The sequence below is a fragment of the Heliangelus exortis genome, chromosome 2 (genome assembly GCF_036169615.1).
Source record: "Heliangelus exortis chromosome 2, bHelExo1.hap1, whole genome shotgun sequence".
NCBI lineage: Eukaryota > Metazoa > Chordata > Aves > Apodiformes > Trochilidae > Heliangelus > Heliangelus exortis.
The window spans coordinates 50,164,012-50,189,537 of NC_092423.1; the positions used below are offsets into that span (position 1 = coordinate 50,164,012).

The 25,526-nt window shown below is 42.0% G+C and overlaps 1 protein-coding gene across 3 annotated transcripts; it reads right to left on the reverse strand.

Annotated features, from left to right (window-relative positions):
- Window positions 1-5,074: 5,074 nt before the first annotated feature.
- Window positions 5,075-23,845, reverse strand: FKBP9 (FKBP prolyl isomerase 9). Of its 3 annotated transcripts, XR_011724310.1 has the most exons (11): window positions 23,523-23,845; window positions 18,788-18,933; window positions 18,009-18,198; window positions 17,176-17,321; window positions 15,767-15,956; window positions 13,392-13,537; window positions 11,977-12,163; window positions 9,934-10,079; window positions 8,265-8,428; window positions 7,395-7,571; window positions 6,563-6,697 (listed from the first exon to the last, which is right to left on the reverse strand). XR_011724310.1 is itself a non-coding variant. In XM_071736090.1 (10 exons), exons 1-10 carry the CDS (start codon window positions 23,789-23,791, stop codon window positions 6,515-6,517), a joined length of 1,767 nt encoding a protein of 588 aa, XP_071592191.1. In that variant the 5' UTR covers window positions 23,792-23,844; the 3' UTR covers window positions 5,075-6,514. The 3 variants fall into 3 exon arrangements, 2 of the variants coding, with proteins under 2 accessions (XP_071592191.1, XP_071592192.1); XM_071736090.1 differs by lacking the exon at window positions 7,395-7,571 and having other exon boundaries at window positions 5,075-6,697; window positions 23,523-23,844; XM_071736091.1 differs by lacking the exons at window positions 7,395-7,571; window positions 8,265-8,428.
- Window positions 23,846-25,526: the final 1,681 nt, after the last annotated feature.

The following is a 25,526-nucleotide window of genomic DNA, read 5'->3' on the forward strand; positions in this document are numbered from 1 at the left end:
GAGCAGATGCCTCAGGTGGAAGGAGTCCCAGGAAAAGGTAGGAGGTTGGGGCATAGCAGATCCCCTTGGAGCAGGGACAGAAGCTTTGCACAAGTCATCACAGCAGAGCAGGAGGTGTGTGTTAGAAGATGCCAACCACAGGGAGATGGGGCACTTGCAGACACCCCAAACACCCAGCCAGGAGGAGTGGGAAGTATATTCCTCAGTGTACCAGGTACACACTTTCTCCCATAGGTCTCCTTTCAGGATGTTACTTGGAGCCAGCCTTCACACACCCAGTCCCTAGGGCTTCTCTCCCTCTGCCCCCCCCTGGCCCAGGCAGGATGAGTGTATTGCAAAACCTCCCTCAGGGGAGAGAACAGTGTTCTGTGCAGTCACCTCCTGCCAACACTACAGTTTCAGCACCACCAGCAAGATAAGCAGGGTCACCTTAGGTAGGACCCCCCAGAGGACACCAGAAGGGCAGGTTCCCAGCTACCTGCAGCATCCTGGGCAGGGCAAGGCTCTCCAGGAGTGCTGCAGTGTTTCCAGGGAAGTCAGCAGGTATAATTTAACAGCCTACATTTGGGGTTTTAGGCATTTAGAATAAACATTACCTGAGATAACGTCAAGGTGGGGTGGCAGGGGGTTGGCGGTGGATTTTGTGTTTTTTAAACAAGCAATCAGGCTGGCTCTTTTGTCATAGCTGCAAAATAGAAGTCCAAAAGGCAAAGGCCTTCTGAAAAACACCAAGGAGTTTGGATGCACTGCTTACTCAACTTGTCTTCAGTTGCATGGGACTAATTACCTGGCCTTACTCACAAAGTTAACACTGGGATAAGATTTCTCATTTACAGGCAGGTTACCTTTGGAATACAGATAACAGTTTAAATTTAGAGTATGTGAAAAGTGGCTCCACAGCATAAGATATGTCAGCACCACACACACACACACACTGAGTCCAGCTTCAAGCACGGATTTCCCAGCATCAGTGAGAAGTTGGGGATGATTCTGATCTCTGTGTTGTGTTTCTGAGAAGCAGGATACACTCATTTAAGTGCCTCAGGATTTCACATGAACTCATCAATCCTCCTTCCTGAATTTTAACTGAGCCTCACCCAAGCCTACAGGGTGCAAACTACTGCTCCTTCAGTATGATGAGCATCTCATTGTTCTGCCCATCCAAAATAAAAAAAAAAAAAAAAAGGAAAACCCCAACCAAAACAATATACAAAAATACACACAGAGCAGTGTGAAAGAAATTAAGCAGAATTAAGCAGTCTCTTTTAAAACCAGTTACCTAAACAGATCTCCAACTAAATCTTAATCAGTTACTGAAATTGCAATCCTGCCTGGCAGAGCTCAGGCATATTAGAAGTGATCACTTCACAGTTCCCAGATTAGATGGGACACTTAAAAATCTTTGCCTTGGTAGAGGACTTCAGATTAAACAACCATCTCTCAAGTATTTTTTAAGGAAGATTTTCCAATCTTGCCTCCAATCAGATGGACAACAAACTGTCAGTCACCAAACATCCACAACAGTGATCACCTCAACAACAGGCTCCTTATCCTTCCAGTAGTCCACAGGTAAGTTAAGATCTCCTGCACACTTTCTCCATTAAATCCTACTAGTCTCAGGCTCTGAGTTAAGAGCTCACTCTGCCAGAAGAGCCTTTGCTGGGATATAATAGCAGCTAAGCCACATTGCAAACATCTGATAAGACCCATTTCCTGCACAAAGGGTATCTGCACACCAAATAATTCTTGAAATGCCATATGTATATCTCTCAAGAAAAAAAAAAAGAGTTAATTACATGGTTACACCTGAACCAGGAGGTGTGATTAAAAAAACCTACATAGTGCTGTACCTATTACCAATATAATTTCATCACCTTGTTCACCACTGCTAACTCTATCTATTGCTCTACAGTAGCTAAGGGAAAACAAAAGATGTATTTTTAGATATTGTCCCCTTTTGGAAAGCTTCTTGTCACTAGTCTAGAAATAAGAATAGATACTATCATCTCTCCAAACCCATGAACAAAACTAATGGCAAAGAAAATTTAAACAGCTACAGGTTAAATTATCATTCTACAGCAAGTCTAATTCTTAAAATTGCCATCCAGATTCTGCATTCAGTTTTAGGAAAGAACTTTAGTATTCACAATATGCCTTTCTAAATTGATTTTCTAACCAGAAACATTTTGCAGCCCTACAAGTGTATTTCATTTATTACACAGCTTGGAAAGAAAGCTATACATTTCCCAGACCATTTTCCTATAGCCAAAAGACAATTTCTAACATTATTTCTAACATTAAAAGCAAATAATAAGCAGCAAAGTTAAATGAATTTACTACCTTTTTTTTTTGTTTGTTTTTTTTCCACTACTCACAATATCTGTCCTGTCTGTAGCACATGTCCAAGGTCAAGTATTTGGGACTCTTATTTAGCTAAAAATGTTTCCTCCTCCTTCTGAGTGGGTGCTGCAGCCAGCTCAAATGTCCTCTTACTGTCAAACACACACCAATAGTCCTGAACTTAGCCAAAAACCTGCACCAAGTGTTAGCTCATTTGCCATCAGGGAACATACAGAGTTACACAGCAGAAAGCATCTCTGGTCCAAGTAGGGCAACAAAATCACAGAAAAAAACATAAATACCTGGATTTTTCTGGACACACAGCCATACTGCTTTGCAACTGAGCCTCTGCCCCTCCAGCAGGTAATTACCAACCTTGATTGCAGGCAGTTTCCATTCATCATCCAGCTTCCTTACAGGAGTCAGCTGCCCAGCTCTGAGAATAGCACCTGGCTGATTCATTAAAGGAGCAGCAGCAGTCCCATGTCTCTTGTTAGCTAAACCATCAGTTTTTCATCTATTAATGACCCTTAAAGATTTATCATCTGTTTTTCTAAATAAGTTATCTCTGTTAAGTATGTAAGGAAGTATCTAAATAGATCTATTTATCAAAATAAGCATTAAGAAAAAAATTATTTTACATTTCGAGGTAGAAAATATTCCCCTTTTATCTATGTCCATCATAGGCCACCCTCTCTAACAGGATGGGGCCACAGAGGGACTGGTTTATGGCTGGAGGCAGAGGGGCTGAGCTGAGCTCTCCCAGTCCATACCAGTACAATTTTACTCCCCAGGCTCTGGTTTGGTTCACTGGCAGGCAGGCTGCACTCCCTTTTACAGGGCTGTCATGCACTGTAAGAAGCAATGTATAGAGAAGCAAATGTATCAATGTATAAAGGATTCAATTTATGTTTGAAAATTCAATCTGTTTCTCTGCAAAGAAGGAAGGTGGCCCCGAGCTTTCCTTTGTGGTAGGGGCTGATGGCTGCCAACAGAAAGGAAAAGAACTGACAGGATCTAAGTAATAAAAAATTCTGAATTTCATGCAATTTAGCCTATTGCAGTCCTGGCCTCTCCTGCCTTTCCCTGGGCAAGTTAATATTCAGTGTAAATAGAATTCTTTTGCAGCAAGTTTGTCCATTTAATTCTCTGCTTTTCCCCAAAGTTGCATAATCACTTCCACAATGGCAGCCTTCAGACTTGGGAGGGGGTGTGAGATGAGGCAGCATCAAAACCTTCATTTTGGCAGAAAATAATCATTTAGATGGATGCTATGATTTAGATTTAGCCATGTTTGCTAAGGCCTGGGGAGCAATGAAACAATAATTTCAGGTGTAGTTCTCTTACTGGAGGGACTGGTGAAGTCACACTTGCTACCTTATTGCTGACATGCTCTTTCTAAGCAATCCAGCACAGCAATCTTCAGGATTATCAGCTGACTGCACTTCTTTCTCTGCATGGTGCTGCTCCTTGTCCTGCACTACAGGCTTCTGTAGCAGGGTTCTGTTGCCCTGGTTCCCTAGGAACCTCCAGACCACCTCCAGGGAAGCACCTGGAATGATCCTCTCTGCAAAGAGAGCTATTCACTCAGATTTTCTCTGATAAAAATAATGCTGGAAACCCGGAGGACCCAGCTGTCTTTAGGGGTATGTATGAGAACAGCATAAGGAGTCATTTCCACACTGATGACTGCTTCTGGCAGCACTCAGTCACAGAATCATGGCTTGTGTCAGAAGGGACTTTAAAGATCATCTAGGTTCCACACCCCCCAGCATGGGCAGGGACCTTCCACTAAACCAGGGTGCTCAAAGTCCCTTCCAACCTGCCCTTGAATGCTTCCAGTGATGGGGCATCCACAGCTGCTTTGGGGAACCTGTTCCAGTGTCTCACCACCTTCAGAGTTAAGGATTTCTTCTTCATGTCCAATCTAAATCTCCCCTCTTCCAGTTTTAAGACATTAGCCCTTGTCCTCTTCCTACGTGCCAGCACAACTTCCTTCCAGCTCCTTATCTTAGATCTGTAAGCTCACAGAAGCAATTGGTGAATTTGAACCACAAAAACAAGTGGGCAACTTACTTCCAAGTTAAAGGAAAATTTTGTGCAAGTCTTCTAAGAAAGCTTCTTTCATGAGATGGTAACACTTATAAAGAGCCATTCCAGTCATAAACATTTAGACTACAAGTGCCATCCACTGGTACCAACAGTATTTAGAGTTGTATTTACATCAAGCTCAAAACAGATCAGACTTCCAGCATTTTACATGCAATAGATGTGGTTCTGGAGCTACAGTTGAAAACACCAAACCCTGGATACTAAACCCAGTGAGTTTGCTTTCATTAGCCTGAGGAATGAAATGTTTCTTACAGAAAACCATTTCATTCAATGAGAGATGGCCTCAGCTGAGTGAACTACCACCCTCCCAGCTGTTACAGGTAATGGTAATATGGCACAGGTACATTAGGGAACTCCTTCTAAGGCCACAGAATTACTTCAGCTGTGTGAAGTCCCAAAATCTAAGTTTTCATTGTGGTTTACTATGCTCAATAATTTTAAATCAAGTAATTAAAAATATTTTTTCTAAAGATCAATAGCAATATTGGATATGCTTTTGATATGTGGAGAAGAAGAGCAATAGGATATTAATAGGATATTACAGAACAATAGGGTATTTGCTTCTTCTCAGATTCCCCACCCATGAAAATGACAGGAGAAAAAGAAAGAACTTTCACAGTAGTAGTTGATCAAAATTTTATTTAACAAAAGGATCAGTTATCCAACATTCAATGGTATCAAACTGAAAAAAAATTCACCGCACTTTCTGTAACAACTGTATTAAAAACCAGTACAAAATGTTTTCATCCAACTGCAATGCCAGTTTTGAAGAAGAGCATCTCAGGGGGTTTACAACCCACATGTACAGATCAAGAAAAGCAAGAAACCAGGCACAAAGCATATAAATGGAAGCACAACTCCCTTGGTTTTGACCGTGTCGTGCAGTTATGTATTTGTGCTCTTTACATGCAGTGTACTGAGAGGGGATCATACGACCTTCCAGAAAAAGCTGTCTCTTTAGTGGATTTTCTGTTGAACAGCGTGCTACAATTCTACATCTAACGGGTGATTGTCTCAAGAGTTCATATAATATAAACAGCTCTCCCAGGGCTGATTTTGTGTTGGAAGAATAGGCCAGAACATTTGCAAGCATAAACAGACAGGTCTATTTCTTGATTCTATCACTGTCTCTTTGTTTGTTCACCATGCCAGACTGCTCTGCTGCATAAGCTCTAAGTACTTACACCTTAGTCTAACAATTCCCAAAATAGGAGGCAGAAGCCCAACACAAAGTCAATTATATCTGGTATTCATGACAGTATTTGGACCCCACAATACTAATATTTAAAGTCTAGCAAAACTATAAATAAGATTGTGACTAAAAAGGTTTGGGAAACACTGGTCAGAACACTGTTTCAACAGGCCAGCAAGAAGAGTCAAGGTTATTTATTAAATATAATACATATGGTAGCAAACTCATGTGTTGGGTTTTTACCTTATGATCAGTTACAATTCTAGGCCTGTATAATTTAATTCACAGCTTACAGAAATTTTGCAATGGCATAGCTATCCTTTGCAGGTTCTGAATTTGCCAATCAGAGCTCCTGCAGGCAAACATCCACGAGTTCGTTCATTGACTTGAAAAGAGCACTCGTGCCTTCTGAAAGGAACCAGTCTCATGTCTGACAGTTTTTACAGGTTATTTTCATGGGGAATAGTTTCTGCTAGGTTATCCTGCAGATATATTTTGGATCCAGAACTTCATTTAAAGTTCTTTTAAAAGCACTCAGTAAGTTCTACCCCTACCATCCATCCACCCAAATGACTGCACTGTTCAATGAGAACATTTAATCTTAAGCACAGACAGATCGCGTGGTTCACAACACCACAAATGGCAGTGAACTCTTCAGCCATTTATACATTCTATCTTGAGGCACTTTTTAAAAAATATACCTAGCAATTCCAGCTGAAAATCATTTCCTATTTTGACAGCACAAAGGCACAGGCAGACACAGGCTGTCTAGCTGAGTGCTGATCTTCCAGAAACATGCTTGTTGAAACCTCTTCCAGTACACGTGTTCAAACAGTAGGTCAGCTCAGGACTCTTCTTTTTTTCTTAGCTTTACAGTTCATCATGTTCCTCTTTGGCTTCCTGGTCTTTCAACTTGAATTCTTCAGCTGTAACTTTACCATTTCCATCCCGGTCTTGATTGGTGAACATGTTTTTAACAATCTTTTCAAAATCAAAACCAGGAGCCAGTTTTCCTTTGCCAGAATCGACTTGAGCTTTAATGTACTCCGAAAACTAAGTGGAGGGAAAGGAGAAGAAAAAAGCTCACAGTGAAACAGCCATTTAAAACTGGAGAATTTCCAGATGCAGCTTTTAGAGTTTTTTTACTATTTTAGTGCTTAAGTGTACATTAAGGTACACTGTTACTATCCTATACAAATTATAACCTAAATCAGATTAAATAGGACTAATACATGATGTTAAATCACTCTTTGTGAGGCTCAGCAGGGATTTCCTAACCTTATTCCAGCAGGTCCTGGACCCATAACAAGTTCTTTTCATAATTTAGGGGAAAGATGAGTTGAACAGAGAGTGACACATGAAAAGATCTGTATGAAGAGATGGAGTTTAACTTTGCATGCTATTACAAGAAGCTCACACTGTAAAACAGACATCCACCTGCATCTTGAAAGAAAACACACAAAAAAAAGAATGAAACACAGAAAAGAGACTTGAAGTATCAGAAGTATCAGGATACCGTGAGATTTTTTTAAAGTGGCTACAGGCATTATGCCTTCCACTTGACTCCATGGTGGACATGGTTGCAAGGTTACAAGGTTAGTTTTTCCTAAAAATCCTTTTCCTTCCATTTATGACGATGTTATTCAAGGTGATAAGGCAACATCTGACAGAAGTCATACTACTGACTTGCCAAAAACATCAGTTCACAATCCAACAAAATTTTTTCAATTCCTGTTTTATCTGGCAGTACCTGTTAAATAAGCTCCAGCAATGAGAGCTACTTCTGACATTCATTTACACCTTCTAGGCCAAGCATCCTCTCCTATCTTCTTGGCTGCTCCTCCTTCTCACTAGGTGACCAGAAAGATGTGGATACCAACAGTCAGATCCCACCTCACTCATTCTCTAGACTGATAAAAGCTCTTCTCTGCAAGGACAAAAGTGGAGGCAAATACAAGAGAGAGAATGGAGATAAGAAGGAAAACAAGTAAGTGTTAGGAAGAGGGAAAACAAGATTTTGATTTTATCCTATTGGCTTGTTAAAATGACAGAAGGTATCTGATGCTGTTTCACAGGTCCATGGCCAGGACCCTCATAGCTATAGGCTGCACTACTCCAGCCAGCAAGGACAGTAAGAAGAACGGTAGAGAAAGGAGACAAAGAAGACTCAAGAAGAGAATAAAGGAAACCATAACTTAGTTAAGAGAAAACACGGAGGAAGATGGAGGTTTATATTGGCAGAGATGGTGTGGCACAGCTGTGCAAGTGGATTTCAATTAGGACACCCAGTGACATTCTCACTCTGCAGATTTTAAAAGCAAGCATGGGGAAAGAGACTCACAGAGCACACACACCTTCACCCCTGGAAGGAACAGCCACAGCAAGAGGCCACAGTAGTAAGTGGTCTTAAGTAGTACAGCAATTCTTATACTTTTCTTTCTTCTCTCTCTAAAGCAAAATAACCATGTTTTAACTGGCATTGCTGCTTTCCTGCTAACTTCACAACACCTTGTGAGAAGAGGAGGGGGAGAGAGAGGGGAGGAGAGACCCTGTTCTTCAGCATCTGAGTTGATGGTGGTATGAGAAAACCACTGCAAATGTTTTCATTGCCTCAGCTTACCTCCTCCAAAAGAACCTCTCCATCACTATTCTGGTCTATTTCTTCAAAAAGATTGGGAGAGACTTCTCCATTCCACACAAACATGTATCCTTCAGGCAAGCCAGACACCAGTTCCAGGAGTTCAATGTCGAAAACCAATACAGCGCTACCCGGCACCTCTCCTTCTGTCACAACAAATGGCAAAGAGGGGTATTTAGCCTCACTCATATCAAAGAGTGTATTATTTCCCTTTAATCCATAATTACATTTCTCTTCCTGCTCCAACAGATTCCCTGCTGGGATCCCAAGCCCACCAAATCTTCCTGTGCACTTCAGTAGAGGTGAGGTGATCAAACATAAAGAAAGTCTTCATAATAAAACCACATCCATTACCCAGGTAAAAATGTGGGAATTAATCAATTCTCCTTCATCTCACTGATACATCAACTGTGTACCAAAGAGCTAATTAGAGACTCAACCGTGTTAAAACAGCTTGGGATGTTAGTTTAATGAAACCATGGAAGGAGTTGAATTTATTCCTGAAAAAGAAAACTGAGTTCACCTCTAACTTCAGTAGCAAATGAGCAGCCTCTTCAGATCTGGGTATATACTGGAGCACTAACACTCATCCAATGTGTCAGACCATGTACATCAAATACCAATCTGAACGAAGGCACCTGCCTATGATAGGGATGTTTATCGTGGTTTTAACACAGCAGATTTTTTACATTCTGAGGAGATTTTCAATTTATTATATATAAACCATACAATTTTACAAAAGAGTACAAAGTGTTGCAAATACAATACTCATAATTTTTCAAGGAAATAACCTTAAGTGGAAATGCTGCTCTAACTCTACCCACAAGCTGATTCTCCATGAAGCTTGGCAGGCGAAGCCTGACAGTGCTTATAAAATACAAACTGTTCTGGAGCTATAGAAAGAACACTGCAACTTAGGTGACTGCATACATATAAAAGTTTGCTGATCTTGGCAATTTTCCAGTTGACTCCTTTCTCTGACCTCTTTTAACTCAAAAGACCAGCAACAACCACATACACTGGCAGATGGGAATTCTTGTCACTTCTAGATTGCTCTTTTTATTATTGTTGTCCCTGTAAATCAAAATTTATAAGCCTCAATGCTCTCAAACAGAGCAAGCTGCCTTAAATATGTTGGTGTTATCTTCAGTTTATATAGTTTCTGAATTTTGAGTTTTCTTTGAATGTCTATCATATTAGTGCTGAACAGTCCCCTGTAGCCTTGTTTCCTGAACAACATGTCACATGTCCAAGCATGAGGACCCAATTCCCTATCACAGAGAACAGTGTTTACTTCACTCTGCAACACCAGAGGGCCTGGAGCTTTCCATTTTGACAAAGCAGCATTACTGGGGGGGGTGTGTGATTCCCTTTTGTACTGGAATGGTCTTTAATTTAAAGACCATTTAATTTAAATAATGGCCACTTAAAACGCAACACAGACAGTGTGCTCGTTTCATTGAGGAGTGTGGGGGGGGGGTTGTCTAAAATAATGGAATTTAAAACCTCTGAAAAAAAATCTGATTCGCACAGGGAAGAAAAACTCACCTCGTGTCCTCATCATGCACAGCAAGGAACACAACACACACACTTGTGTTTCAGGTACTCAGGATGGTACTACATGGATGTGCAATAGGTTTCACTCACTCACCAACTCCCTCTTCTCCATAGCCAAGATGAGGTGGAATAACAACCGTTCGGCGCTCCCCAACACACATGTCTTGAAGGCCCATGTCCATCCCTATCACCACCTGCCCAGACCCCAGAACTATGTTGTAGGTCTTGCCAAGGCTGTGTCTGGAGGAGAGGCAGAAAAACAAAGAACATACAACAGAAAATGTCTATTGTTTCAAAATTACCACAGAAAGAGCAGTTTCTAGTTAGCATCTTACCATTGCCAAAAAATTATCTTCATGCCTAATGTTCTGTTCTACCAAGCAGTTACCTGAAGCTGTTCTCAAGGTACCAAGTTACAGCCAGCACCAAACAGAAGTGTCCCTACTATTCACACGTCCTCTGGTACTATGATTATACACTTCTTGAACAAAATCCAGTTAACATCATTAATCCTCCCAATTAACTCCCCTGAAGTATTTTTATCTCAAAATAAGAGTTTTTGCCTTTTACATTTTTTTAACTAATGAAGCTGGACTTCTTAGCAGATGAGAAAGTTCCAGATGAACCTTTGTCCCAGAACTCCTAACCTGTAAGGATCTGGGTGCATTCACATCAATCAGCCAACCCTTTAATGAAATCAGTCACTGTAATGTAGCAGTCACTTAACCAACACTGCTTGAAAGTACACTACTACTACTGCTATTAAACCATATTTAACTTAGACCTTGCTGCTAGTGGCTCATTTCTAAAATCAGAAATTATCATGAGTTAAAATCCCAGAAGTTAAGCATGTATTGTGATTCCAAAAGAAGAGGGTGCAGTGTTTTTACTCAGCATGTGTCACAGCAGCAGGACCCTTTCTTCTGTCAGTCTCCTTCCTTTGGTTATTTGGCTTGGCTGTACCACTACAGGACATGCTTGTACAACTGAGTATTATTTGGAAAGAAAACAATTCAGTGGCTAGAAGGTCAGCCTCAAAATTAGGAGCACGAGATTTATGATCTTTGATTCTCTATAAACTGCTTTGAGTAAGACAGTTTTGACATCCCTTGGTTGCTGCTAGAAAGTGGAACTGAGCGTTGCTGCCATATAAAAGGTGTTTTGAATCCAACAGTGTTATTGCACACTCACTTAATGCATCACGTTGTGTGCTTCAATGTAAGCCAGCTCTTCAGCTCTGCAGGCTGCTGTGTCCACTGGGAAAACTATCAGCTGCTTCTATGTTAATCATAACCTGTGTAAAAAAAAGCTTCTCCCAACTTTTCCTCCAAAAAGAAAATTTTAGATGATGTGCACTATCCAAAAGATGAAGGCAGAAAAAAAAGCTACCAAAATACTCCTGAACCTGCAGCAGAACCACGCAATGGGCTCACTTTAGTTCTACATGAAACAGAGTGGAGCAATCTCTGCTTCCCTCATTAACCTGCTGTCAACAGGAAGGAGGAAGAGGAACACTTTAATCACAATCATGATCAAGCCCTCTGATAGTTTCTCCATGGTGACACTAACTGCAATACTACAGTACAGAAAAACTAGCACCCATGTGTGGTACAGACACAACAGTGACCCTTTACTATAAAACACATTTACTGTAAACACTATTTACTAAAAATGAAGCCAGCTTTAACAAAACTATACTGAATACCTCTACCAGAATTCTCTCAGGAGCACCAAATCAGTGCAGAGTACAAATCCTACCCCAAAAGCCAAATACACCTGAATAGTTCATTCACACAGAGCCCTGTGTCATTCTAGTATGACTGGCCTAGGCACCTGAATTAAAGAGACTGCCATGCAGACAGCCTGTTGCACCACTCTACTTGTAATGTTTATGTTCTTCTCCAACACACTCCTACATCCATTTTTTATTCCCAGTTCTCTCATTATGCTATGACAGCCTTTTTCTTTTTCTCCTCCTGTATATCTTAGGCAGGCAGACATAAAAAGAAAAATACATTCTACATCAATTAAAAAAACCCTCACAAACACCTTTATTCCCTGGCAGCCCACTTTGCAGGCAATTCATTCTGCTTTCACAGCTACTAGGGACTTTTTCTTTACCAGGTGATGTACTTACGTTGAGTCTAGCAAAGTACCATCCAGGAGAGATGCATTGTAGTGATATTTCAAGTAATCTCCCTTCTTACTCAGTACAGTGCAATTGGGAGGTTTGTAATTAACAGTAATGCTGACTGAATCTGAGGGGTTGTGGAAGTCAACCACGTGGATGTCAAAGACCAGCACGGCAGATCCTGGAATCTTTCCTAAATAGAAAGCAAATTAGGCAAGTAGAGAAAGAAATGGTACCCAAACAACCTTATGATGACCAGGTACTGAACCCTGTAGGAATATATATTACCACTGTGTCTACTGCTGAGTTATTTTGCTCTTGTTCAGAATTAAAGGATTACATCTCCTCCACATGCAACAGAAACAAGCTGCATCCAACGTAGGAAAGAAAACCAGTGGAAAAGCACTAAACAAGCACTCAGTTTAACGGTGAAAAAAACCATTTCCATTATTCTGAATTTGAAAATTATGCAGAAATGAAGCAGTAACCATGTACTTCCTGTCACTATCCTAAATAACTGACTCATGTTGCACATACTAATTCATTTGCGATCAAATCCTTGTAGGACTTCTCATGCTGAAGGAATGCCATTTTGTCTAAAGGGTTACAGTTTCTTAAAATGCCCTAGCAGCAAGCAACTTCTTCCCCTCACCAGGACTGATGGACACATCCAGACCCAGTTATGGGTTTTGTTGGTAGAGGAGTCTAATTCCCAAGTCAACAGCACAGAATTTGCATTCCCAGCAGCGAGGAATTTCTTCTAAGTCAGTTTTTCCAAATAACATTCTAGGAGGTATCTTTTGAAACACTGGCCATAAAACTTCAACCAGCAAGAAGGGCTATCATATTCAATCCCTCACAGCAACCTTTTTAGGTACCAGTGAGTCTCCCCAAAGGAATCTTAATTGTATGTTATACATACACAGATACTTTGCTGCTACATGCATCCACCGTTTACAGAAGCGGCTTAGGAGTCCACAAAACCTGTGACTGTGGAAGGAATGGGGAAGAAAACTTAACACAATTAATTCCTTTGGCATACAGAGCTTGTTATGACACACAGGTAGGATGATCTCACACTGCAGAGCTCCTGGTATCCAAGTACCAGTCTGCAACACTGCTTATCCAAATGAGTTCAGGTCACCAAGTACCAGCCTGCCTGAAGCACTAATTATCCAAATAGCGTCAGGTCACCAATTACATGTGAGGTTGTTCTGCATTCTTACTGTCCTACCTATTTAGCTAATTAAAATAATTTTGCAGATTCTGGATGTAATCCTGTCAGGTGCATACCCACAAAACAATGAACTAATTCATAAACCTTTTCAAATTCCATAAAAAATGCAACTGCACACAGATGCACTGAATAGTAAAGGAAACATCACTGGTTATGGAATACTTGAATGAAAAGTCAAGCTCACCTCTTCCTTCTTCTCCATATCCAAGATGAGGGGGGATTATTATTCTTCTTTTTTCACCAGTGCATACACCTAGCAAACCTTCATCCATTCCAGCAATCACATAACCTTTCCCAACATAGGTGTCATACGTACGATTTCGTGAATAGCTACGGAAAGTATCAGCATTTTAGCAGTGCCAAATGTATACAGAATCTTACAACAGGTCAGCAACACAATTCTTAAGCCAGATAAGGTCAAACACATGGTCATTAATTAGCACCTGAGAGGCACAGTGCATGTGTTCATGTTCAATGACTTTAGGCCACCAAGTTTCATCACTCAGGTGATGCACACGTCATCTATTAACCATTTCTGGAACCCTGGCCAGGGAACAGCTTTTTGCAAACATGTTTCTGCTATATTCTGAAAGCAAGTCTGATGTACATACGTATTTTAGACCAAAGAGAAAACATGTTTTGATATGTACTGAAAAAAGAAACGTTTTTCTCCTTTAAATTTTCCTCTGCCCTGACTCAAATTAAAGTGTTAATTACCTAGATACAGTTTATGTCCATTTTCCTGAGACACCCTTCAGACTGTCTCATTTTACAACCACAGCTATGTAGTTCAACTACCACAAGCAGGAGTTCTCCTGGGACACACAGCATTAAGATGAGTCATGGCAACAAAACTGTATCAATATTATCCCTCCCTTCCAAACCATGCCAATCACTACACGTAGGCTGGATGATCTGCTTCAACACCTCGTGACAGAATAAAACAAGCCTACAACAACAAATTATGTTTATTACAAGAATGTGTCTGTCTTCTGCCTTTCTTCAAGGCATGCTACATGAAGGGACAACCCACGAAAAGGAAGGCATAGAAGTTTTTAATTCATCTTCACAGGGCAACTCTGGGAAAGAGCAAGATCAGAACTGATGTATCTCAGATGTTTATTCAACTGCTCTAATCTCAGACATTCCTGGCTGAGCTGCTCAGGGCTCTTCTGAAACTGAATATTTCAGAGGGGAAAAAATGAAAATTAAGGAAAATATTATTAGAGCCCTCACCCCCACCATTTGCAGTGCTTTTGGCATGCTTCCTCTACTACTGAGAATTTTTTTCCTTGCCAACTCCAAGACTTTCAGTAGCTCCTGTTACCTGTTCTGTTATTTCATAGATACTTGTTAAATACTGTCCCTTGCTGTACAATCTGGCAGGAAGCCAGGATGTGCAACACTCTAATAAGCCCTTTAACAACTGTCAGCACTACAGAATGATGTCTAGATGCATTTATTACTATTTGTTGAAAACAACCCTAATATCAATACTAAAACCACTTTCAAAATTGTTTAATTATTACAGAGAATACTCATTCACATCTCCAAAAAAAAGGAGAGATTCTGGGCAGCTGCACTATGGATAAACCTTAAGTTCTTAACTTACAAATTTTTGTAAGCTGTAAATGAAAGGTCTACAGTGATGGCTGCTGATGCAGATCTCCATGGGTTTTTATCTCCCCACCAGGCTGGGCAGCTGAACGGGGAGGTCAAGTTTAACTCTGAACCTCAATTCTGTTCCATGAGATACAATTCCCTGACTCCTCCTTATGGTAAGTAGCACACATGGCAGCTAATGTTTGCAAAGTAATCCTGATCTTCAGCTTGCAGCAGATGTAGAAGTACAAAAAAAATATCATTAGTTTATTTTGTAAAGCATTTTACAGTGTTTCATTTTCAATTCTTTAGCTACTGGGGCCAGCTGTTCTGAAAGCTGGAGTGAGAAAGTTATTAAAGAGCAGGAAGCTTCAAGGGCAATATTTGCCATTTAATTCTGTACAGAGAGTTTTGAATCTGACGTGACAACAATCCTCCTTCCTTTATCATAGAAACCCCATTTCTGACTTCAGTCCTGAAAGACATTAGCCTTCAAATTGCAAACAGCTTTCATGTATAAATGGAAAGGCTGTTTTGAGATTAACCTCAAACCAGCCACTGGCACACTAACACACAATTCTCAGGACATAAAATGGGAAATATATTTATTTTCTCTTCAGTATTCTTATTCTTATTCTTATTCTTATTATTATTATTATTATTATTATTATTATTTGGCAGACAAATGCCACGGGGCATAGTCTTCAGGCATCGTGTCTAAAGAATAGGTATCTTCACCAGGTAAATCACCACCCCTAGATGGCGTCGTAATACAAAACAGGCCTTTAACTTCCCATCTTGAAAAGTTCTCTATCAGCTTTTTTAAGAAGACCTCAACTTCACTCGGAGATTTGAAAAATGGAAGGAAAGAGCAAAGCAATTTATTTGGGTGTATGACAGATGAGGCAGACAAGTCAAACTGGAAATGGGATGTGTAGGGCTGAATGGTTTGGTTACCTGGAATCAAACAATGTGCCATCCAGAAGTGTGCCATTGTAATGGTATCTGAGAAAGTCTCCTGCCTGGCTCCTCCTCTCACAAGACTCAGGGACCTGCTGGTTCTCAATAGTAACACCATCCTTGGGGTTATGGAGATCGAGCAAAACCACATCAAAGACGAGGGAAGCTTGGCCAGGGATCTCCTTACCTACAGAAGTATTAGAGCAGAAAACAGGTAAGAAATATCAAGTGGTCTAGAAGGTGCTTAAATATGTTTGTTGAAGAAAAGTGACCTACTGCTGAATATCTGACACCTCCCCTCCCAAAATAAATTAATCTGCTTCCAGTCAGACATGTTTTGTTTGATGTGTGGGTTTGCTACTCAACTCTCCAACTCAGTTATTTCACTCAGTTCCTGTTGTGATGGCACTGCCTCACAGAAAGCAACAGCCTCTTCAGCAACACCTATCTTAGTCACTACACACCAGCTCCATCTGAGCTGCGTGGTGTAGCCTACCAGTATTTCCAACACACTTGATGAAAGCACATAAAATAACCATTAGAATACAAATTTGGGACATCTGCTCTTCCCATCCTTTAAATACAGAGACAGGAGACCACATGATGGAAGTTGAAAAAGGTCAATAGAGTATCTCAGTGAAAATGTACCTTTCCATCTATACACAAATTATGGTCTGAGTTGATTTTATCGTGAACCATTGAGCTCAAGATCTTGGCAAAACTTAAAAACATAACTCCACAAAGTTTTGTTGCCAATGGAGATGGCAATCACAGCCAACGCTGACAAAGTCATGGAATGGGTATGAAACTCTCTACACCAGAGACACTTCCTTAAACATTATAGCAGAGAAAGAATTTAAGAGAAGTGTCCCTAATGATACCTAACTGCCTCCTCATTTAACATGTGGACCTGTTTGTATGACCTGCAGGCTGCATACAGTCTCATAGGACAATTAAGTCATCTCGTAATTACTACTAGGGCATTGGTTGCAAAGAAGAGAACAAACCTGGAACTAAAATTACTTTGTTCTTTTTTCAGAAGTTCTCTGCTCTCTGTGGCAGTCACTGAAAGAATTGTGCAGTCATCTGACTTCCAGTTTTTGGAGCCAATAGATAGTAATCCCAGATTATATTTTCTGAATGAAATAAAATTTCAGTATATGAAGATTACAACTGCATCAACAATATATCTGTTAAGCAACCCACTAGTTATTTTTTTAAAAAAAAAAATCTGTTACTTTCTAGCCAGTCCAATCCTGTACATAACACATTTTGAACCTCTCTTTGCATCCTTTTGTTCCTTCTGTCTGAAAGGGGTAATAATTCTGCCCATAAATTTTAAAATGCGCAAAGTACAAGTTTGTTTTAAAACATGGGTAATTTTAAAAATAAAGTCTCTCTTTTACCATCTCCTTCTTCTCCATATGCCAGGAAAGGTGGTATTGTTATAAGGCGCTTCTCTCCTACACACATTCCCAAGAGCCCCTGGTCCATGCCAGGAATCAGCCAACCAATTCCCACATAGGTATCGTAAGTTCGCATCCGGTTATGGCTAAAACCCAAAAGAAAACAAAAACAAACAAAAAAAATCAACTGTGAGACAGCCACAGGAAAGAACAATATTAATCATCAAAAGCCAAGCGTAATGCACAATGTAACTCACAACTTGCTGCTTCAGAAATATTGCTCCTTGAGGGCAACCCTAAGGGCTGTCTGGGTATGATTTTCCAGAGTCCTTAGCTATTTCAGAAATCTAACAGGTTTTGAAAAGCAGGTCATCAACACAATGGCAGCTGTTATTAAAGCATCATTTTTCACAGAATTTCAATGAAGTACACATGCTGTAAACTTAAATCTCAGTATGAAAGTGCAAGCAGCACAATTTCATCACAAACTGCTTAGTTTATACAGCTTGTACCTAACTTGAATAGCTATGATGCAGTGGTTATAAAACCTATTATCTGACTGCAATAAGTAGTAATATAGATATAGAGAATGACATTTTAAAAAAGAAAGGATCTGGGCTGGTAATACTCATGTAGTGTTTTACAGGTCTGAGTCGGTACTTCTGTGCAATAATCCCTGAATAAATTACTGACACATGATGACAGCTTTCCCTTCTTGTCTTTCTGGGCAATTAGCATTGATTGTCATAATAGTGAAGGAAGCAGAAGTGATAGTTTAAAGCGATGTCAGATACATATTGAAAGACACAAAGACACACAACCCAGCTGTGTACCTTGAATCAAAGAGGGTCCCATCTAAGAACGTTCCATTGTAATGGTACCGAACAAAGTCAGACACCTGGACTGTCCGAAGGCACTTCTCAGGTTTGAAGTAAGTCTGAACCTGCACATCGTCCTCTGAGTTCCAGAGATCAATCAGCAACACGTCAAAATGGAGCACAGCATTGGGAGGTATGACACCAGCTGCAAAGCCAAAAAACCCACAAGTTTTACTTCCCTTTTTCTACAGGACATCAACGAAAAGAAAACTAATCTATACGTTCCCTAAATAAAATCCAGGATATAGAACTCAATCCTTTTTTTCTGCTTATATGCTCCTGTCCCCTTGTCACTGTTGCAGCCACATAAGGGGGGGTGGAATGTGACAACATGAACTGTCATCAAGTATGTCCATCAGGCAAACTTCTTGTTTTAAGCACTTGTTGCCTCTGAGCCTGCAGAGCAAAAGCTTTTGGCACTGACAAGACCATGTGCAGCACTGCAACACCGAAACAGGTGACTATTTAACATCAAGGCAAGTATAATTACTTCGCTTTAGCAACAAGGTTCCTTTGCTGAAGATCCTCTGGAGTCAACAGCTCTTCCTTCTGCACCCAAAGGAAGCCTGGAACCATTAGCTACACTACAGGCTTAACAATCCCTCCTAAGCATGGAAAATCGCTGAAATTCACTACTGGCTATTCCTGTCCTTCTCTTCTTTCATCGTATTTTTTATCTGCTCTGCTGACTCCCTTGCACAGCCAGCTATCCACTGCCCTGGGGCTGCACTTACAGACTCCTTCGCTTCCATAGGCGAGCTTGGGGGGAATCTTCACGAACCGCCGCTCGTTCACGCACATGCCGACCAGAGCTTTGTCCATCCCTGCAATGAGCTGACCTTTTCCCACAAACACGTTGAAAGTGGATCCCCTGTCATAGCTGAAGAGAGAAAAGTGAATAAAAGCATAATAGGTTCGTTTACTCATCGTTGCACTATTTCTTTTTTGAGAGTTTTAACTTAACCTTGTCTGCCCCTTGCCCTGTTAGCAGACTGCAAGACAGCTGATAAGAGAAGGGGCAAATCTAAATGTTCCTGAGACTTCAACCCACCTCTCCTTCTGTTCACTGCTCAACATCTACCTGAAATGCATTCTAGCAGTGTGCAGCACATCCCACAGGCACTACAAGCAGCTCATTTACACATCAATAGTACAAACAGCACTGGAAAAATATGGAAGAGAAAGAAAATTAAACATTCTCACAAGATATGAAAGGATGGCTGCCCCCACAGTGGGATGTCAGCATATCAATTTTGTTGAGTAGCACCATGAAAATATCACACAAGATCAATATATGTTTTACAATGCAAGACATCACCATTGGGGATTCTCTGTGAGAGAAGAGGAAATGCCTTTTTGAGTAACAGCTGTGGGATTTGTCAATTAGTTATTTATTTTCTCCAGCCGTTGCTCATTTTCTTCTCCACATTCCCAGTTCTCATGTCATTAAGATTTAAGAAGGAAAAAACAGTGATGTACTTCAAATAGCAAGTTCATCAGAAGACGAATCAAGATATCTGCCTAAATAATTTTGCACTTGTAGAAGATGTGATAAGACATTAACATTTGAAAGGTAAAAGAAAACATACTTAAATGATAATGAAGTCTTCCAAAGAGCAGTAGCATTACCACAGCAGAACACCAAAATGAGCTTCTGTGGTTAGTATGAGCACTTTAAATCCACATAATGACCCCAGTTTGCTGTTCCTGAATTACTGCCATTATTTAATTTTTTTAAGCCATGTATAAACACGCAACAGGAAGCATTTCAAAAGCTTTGTGACTATTTTTAAGCTTTTACTGCTTCCATTTTCTCAAATTCCTTTCATAATTTGAAGGAGTTTTGGGTCGGGCTTTTTTTCAGATAAAAGGCAGTATTTTTTTTTTTAATAATTAAAAAAGAAACAAAAAAAAACCCCATGGCTTATGCCTCCTTGCCTACTAAAATATTCTGGAAAGCAGCCAGCACCTAGATACCACTAGGGAAATGATGTCAAACTTTCCTTCAAAGCCTGTACACATCACTTCCACAACTTACTGAGCCTCCTAACGGTCCCAGGGCCTCAAACCCCTCAAATATTTTCCTGAGTGATTTCTCTGTTTGCTCCATATTTTTTTTTTGTCTGGCAAACATCCCCTTTAAAATAGTCAGCTCTTTATACAGACCCTTCACATTTGGTTGCAAAATATTCCTACTCTCAGGAGAGGATAGAAAAAATGTAAATTAGCTCCCACCAAGTTCTATTACACAACCAAAACCATAATGAAGATGTTAAGACTAATAACATAACAGGTTCTAAGAATCCCCAAAAAGTAGTATTTTGTAGTGACTGACAAATCTGGGCAATACATCTGGGATAGCCTCAAACCAGAAGACCTTTTTTTTTTTTTTCCCCTGCTAAACATAAACCTGCAATTAAGAAAACATTGATGCTATCAGAGAAGTGAACAAAGCAGTGAACAGACCATGCAGCTCTGCAGAACTGACTTTGCAGATTCTTTAAAACTAAGCAAAATTTGTTTCTGTTAGTGGAATTTAGCAAATTAGCAGCAGGTGACTAAGCAACTAAATTCAGACATAAAAATGCAAATAATTTTATGGCCATGAAAACAAAAATGCAAATACTGATGGGAAAAAAAAAAAGGAAAAGAATAAATAGACACTTCTGTTAATTTATGCAACACAGTCATCATCATTACTAAGACTGTCAACAGCCTGTTAAGAAGAAGAGCTGTATTACTACCTTCTACTTGGAAATAATTTTCAACCTTAAGAACATTTTTAACAGCTGAAACAGAGTGAAACTGCCCTTAGTTCAACACCCCCAGTATTTTCTAAATGGATTTCAGAGTAGTGTTTGGCTAAATTGATGCTGATAAACCCTTCCATAAATTTAAAAAAAACAGGCAGCAAATCTGATAGGTAGAAAAATGGACTTCTAATAGATTCATTTTAATGTAAATTGACTGAGGATCTTTAACTTGTATGTGCAGGGAACACTTATGATTTTACAACTACTCTGAAGCATTTCTTCCATTAAACTGCAGAACATAAAAACCTTCTAATTTTCCATTCTCTTACCTTGAGAGACCATTGTCATCAATTTCAAAAAAAAAGACCCGAGCTAGCAAATGACAAACATGTTTGTCAACATGAGCTGCCCTCTAAAAAAACTGTAATCTGAACAAACCTGACTTTTTTACCTTCTTTCAAAATTAAGACAGCCATATAAATACTCAAGTTAGATTAGTCTAGTGTTTTTAATTTAGTGATATTTAGAGGACCCAAAGAGATAAACACTGTACAGTGCTAGTGCAGCAGTGTGCTAGGTTAAAGGTTGATCTTGACATTAAAAGTCTTTTCCAACCAAAATGATTCTATGATTTTAGAAGTTCTGCACAGCTTGTTCTTGCCCCAGATAATTCAGAGCTAAACGACATTTGGAATTAAAAACCTGGAAAGCTCCTCCAGGTGCCCTGCCTCAGTGCGGAAATTTGCTTGTTGCAAGTAAGACCCAGTATGTATCTGCAGAAATCAGAAACACATTTCTGAACACATGGCTGGTTTTCCACTTGTCTCATATTTGTAAAATGAGCAGTGAGGATGCTGCGTTTCTTTGCGTGTCCTCACATCTGCAGCTAAGATTTATTTTACGAGATTGTCAGCTGCCAATGGATTCACTGTCCTTGCTGTGCTGCTTCACTAAAACCACACCAACACCAGCTGAGCCGCCAGCCGCAGCTTCCCGACCTTTATCTGGAGAAGTGATGGTGAAGTGGCACTGCGGGCACACTGAAGTACAGTCAGCTCCACCCTAACCTTAACCCTAACCCTAACCCTAACCTTAAACATAACCTTAAACAGCGCTGGTGAGGCCACACCTCGAGTCCTGTGTCCAGTTCTGGGCCCCTCAGTTTAGGAAGGATATCGAGGTCCTGGAGCAGGTCCAAAGGAGGGCAACCAGGCTGGTGAAGGGACTGGAGCACAGATCCTATGAGGAGAGGCTGAGGGAGCTGGGGCTGTTCAGCCTGGAGAAGAGGAGGCTCAGAGGAGACCTCATCACTCTCTACAAATCCCTGAAAGGAGGGTGTAGCCAGGGAGGGGTTGGTCTCTTTTCCCAGGCAACCCTCAGCAAGACAAGAGGGCACGGTCTCAAGTTGTGCCGGGGGAGGTTTAGGTTGGATATTAGAAAGAATTTCTTTACTGAGAGGGTGATCAGACATTGGAATGGGCTGCCCAGGGAAGTAGTGGATTCTCCATCCCTGGAGATATTTAAAAAGAGACTGGATGTGGCACTCAGTGCCATGGTCTGGTAACTGCAGCGATAGTGGATCAAGGGTTGGACTTGATAATCTCTGAGGTCCCTTCCAACCCAGCCAATTCTATGATTCTACGATTCTATGATAACCCTAACCCTAACTCTAACCCTAACCATAACCCTGCCCCCTGCCTGCTCCCCCCCCCCCCCCCCCCCCAATAAGGCATGGCAGCGCTCCGGTTAGGAAGAGCTGGGCTTACTTTGATAGCTCTTTCCCTAAGCCTGCAGATTTTCCTTGAAGCACAAGGAAGATTAAGAGGATTACTGAAAATATGTTTTGTTTTTTCTTCCCAAGAAATACTTTGATCGGTGGCAATGAATGAAGCTAGAAAAAACAAATAAGCTGTCAGCAGCAGCAGCACCCTTCGCAGCCTCCTGATGCCACTATTTAGGCTTCCTGATCCCAAAATAACAGCAGGAAAGTGGCCAGGCACTTCACTGTACATAGGTCACATTTATTCAAAGGTAAGTAGACCAAAAATTTTTGTACAAGTACAGACTGGTAACTCTTACATTTCTGGGAAAGATAAAGATTTAGAAGTGTTTGTGATACGGTAGGTTTGAGCCTGGAGAAGACATAGCAAAAGTACAGAAAGAATCAGTAAATACTGCGAGAGCCTGCAATTATCCTGTTTACCAGGATAACCGAATATCCTCACGGGCTATCCTCTTGGAACAGAAAGCTCCCAGTCAGCGCCTTGGATAAGCAGCTGGAAGCACGTGGTGGGGATCCATCAGGATTCACCAACTACTTCTAACTGGATCCGGCTACCGCAGCTGTCTCGTCCCCAGCAGCCACACCTCAGCTCTTTGCCGGTTTCTAAGACATCTTCCCATGGTGGCCTCTCACTTGCACGATACTGCCCACCTCACCACTGACCTGCCCCTAACTCGTCCCCCCAGAAGGGCTCTCAGGCCACAGCGGGACAGAGAGAGGAAGAACAGCAGAGACCGAACCGAACTTCAACCACAGCCTCTCCCCAAGCACCACCATCTCCCAACACCCACAAAAACACCCTCGTGGCGACAGGACCGGTCTCTCCCTTACAGTCCTCACAGAGCACCCTCACACGCACCAAACCCCGAGGGGGCTGCACCACGGGGAGCAGGGGGCTGCGGGCTAAGCCCCGAGGCGGGCGCACAACCAGACCTGGAGTCGAAGCGGGTGCCGTCGGGGAAGGCGCCGAGGTAGTGGTAGCGCACGAAGTCTCCGGGCTGCACGGCCCGCGGGCAGCTCTCGGGCACGAAGCGACGCTCGATGCGGAGTTCGGAGCCGTCCCCGGGGGCCTGGGCAGCGGAGGGCACCGGCGGTGCTTGGCAGGCCGCCAAGCTCACCAGCAGCGCCGGCAACAGCAGCAGCAGCGAACCCCAGCCCGGACCCCGGCCCCGCCGCGGCCGCACGGCCGCCCGCCCCGCCATGGAGGGCCGCGAACGGGGCTGCCGCAGGGAGCACTTAGGAGGCGAGGGGAGGGAGGGAGAAAAGGGGGCAGGACACCAGCCCGGCCCGGCCCGGCCCTCCCGCTCCTCCTCTTTCCCTGCAAACGTGGATGAAGCGCTCCCACCCGGGACGGGGGAGGAGCAGCCTCGGCGCCATCTCCCCCAGTGTCGGTTTTAATTGAAATAAGTAACATTCTTGAAAAAAAAAAAAACAATCACGTAAGAGAGAACGAGGAGTATAATGTAGAATAGAAGTGGAGTTTACGTGATAGTGATACTGCAAGAATTAGAGGAGCACTCATCTACCCAAGTAGTCAACATCCCTTCTTAAGAAATAGGCCTGGAAAGCGGCTGGAAGGGGTGGGAACGCTCCCGTCATTTATCTTAAGTGTGAGAATAGCTATAGCCTCGAGCACTTGGTAGAAAACATTGATTGGACTTGCCGTATTAACATACCATGGGAATAGTAATCTACTGTTAGCATAGTAAAATACCCACCCATAGGCTAGAGGGACCCCTACCAGCAGAAAGCTCCTCTACTCTTTGAGCTTGCCTGGTGAATCTTTAAGCACTCTAAATGGAACCGAAGAACTAATTAACCACTCATCGAAACGAGTGATAGACTGTATTTGAAGTAATTTTACATATTTCTGTGTATAACATCAGCCCATGTGCTTCGGGAAGCTGTGCGCGCTTCGTGGAACACCACCCGGCTCCCTATTCTGCGCAGAGCTAAAAAAATTAAAGCAAATCCCTCGAACTGGTATTAAAACAAAAACTCCTCTTTCGGAGCATCACTCAGCCGAGAGGCTGCCGCAGAGCAGCTCATGCACCGCCACCCCCTACACCCCCCCCCCCCTCCCTGTTGTGCCCTTCCCCATCCCCGGGCTGTCGGGGGGGGCGGCGGTGCGACGTGGCGCTGCCCTCGGGCCATCCCCGTCCCCTCGGGCCCCCGCCTCTGCGCTCCCCGCTGCTGCGCGGGAGGCGGGCGGCTCCCGGGCCAGCGCTGATTGCCAGGAGCTCTCCGGAGCGGTGCTGTATATCCCGGGACGGGCTATCAGTGCACGAAGATTGATCACAGCGTTCTCTGCATCAGGGCGTTTTGTTACTGCACTCTGAGCGAGACTTCTGTGACTTCTGTCTCAGACTTGAGAGTTGTTCAGCCTGGAGAGAAGGCTCCGGGGAGACTTTACAGCTGCCTTCCAGTACCCGAAGGGGCCTACAGGAAAGCTGGGGAGGGACTTTTTACTTTGTAAAAGTTTTACAAGAAATAGGACAAGGGGTTGTGTTTTTAAACTGGAAGAGGGTAGATTTAGGTTAGACATCAGGAAGAAATTCCTCACTATGATGGTGGTGAGGCACGGGAACAGGTTGCCCAGGGAAACTGTGGATGTCCCCTCCATGGAAGTGTTCAAGGACAGGTTGGATGGACCTTTGAGCAACCCGGTCCAGTGGGAGGCATCCCTACCTATGGCAGTGGGGTTGGAACTAGACAATCTTTAAGGTCCCTTCCAACCCAGACCATTCTATGATTCTATAACGTTCAATATTTGCAGATTTAAAATCCTATTGCCAGTGTTCCATTTTATATCAAAAGATACAAGCTTTTGTTGCCATCTACTGCTTGAAACACCAGAGCTGTCACAGGTATTTGGCATACCGTGTCAGGGAAACTGCAAAAACTGCAAAAACTGCAGGGACACAGAAAAAATATCAC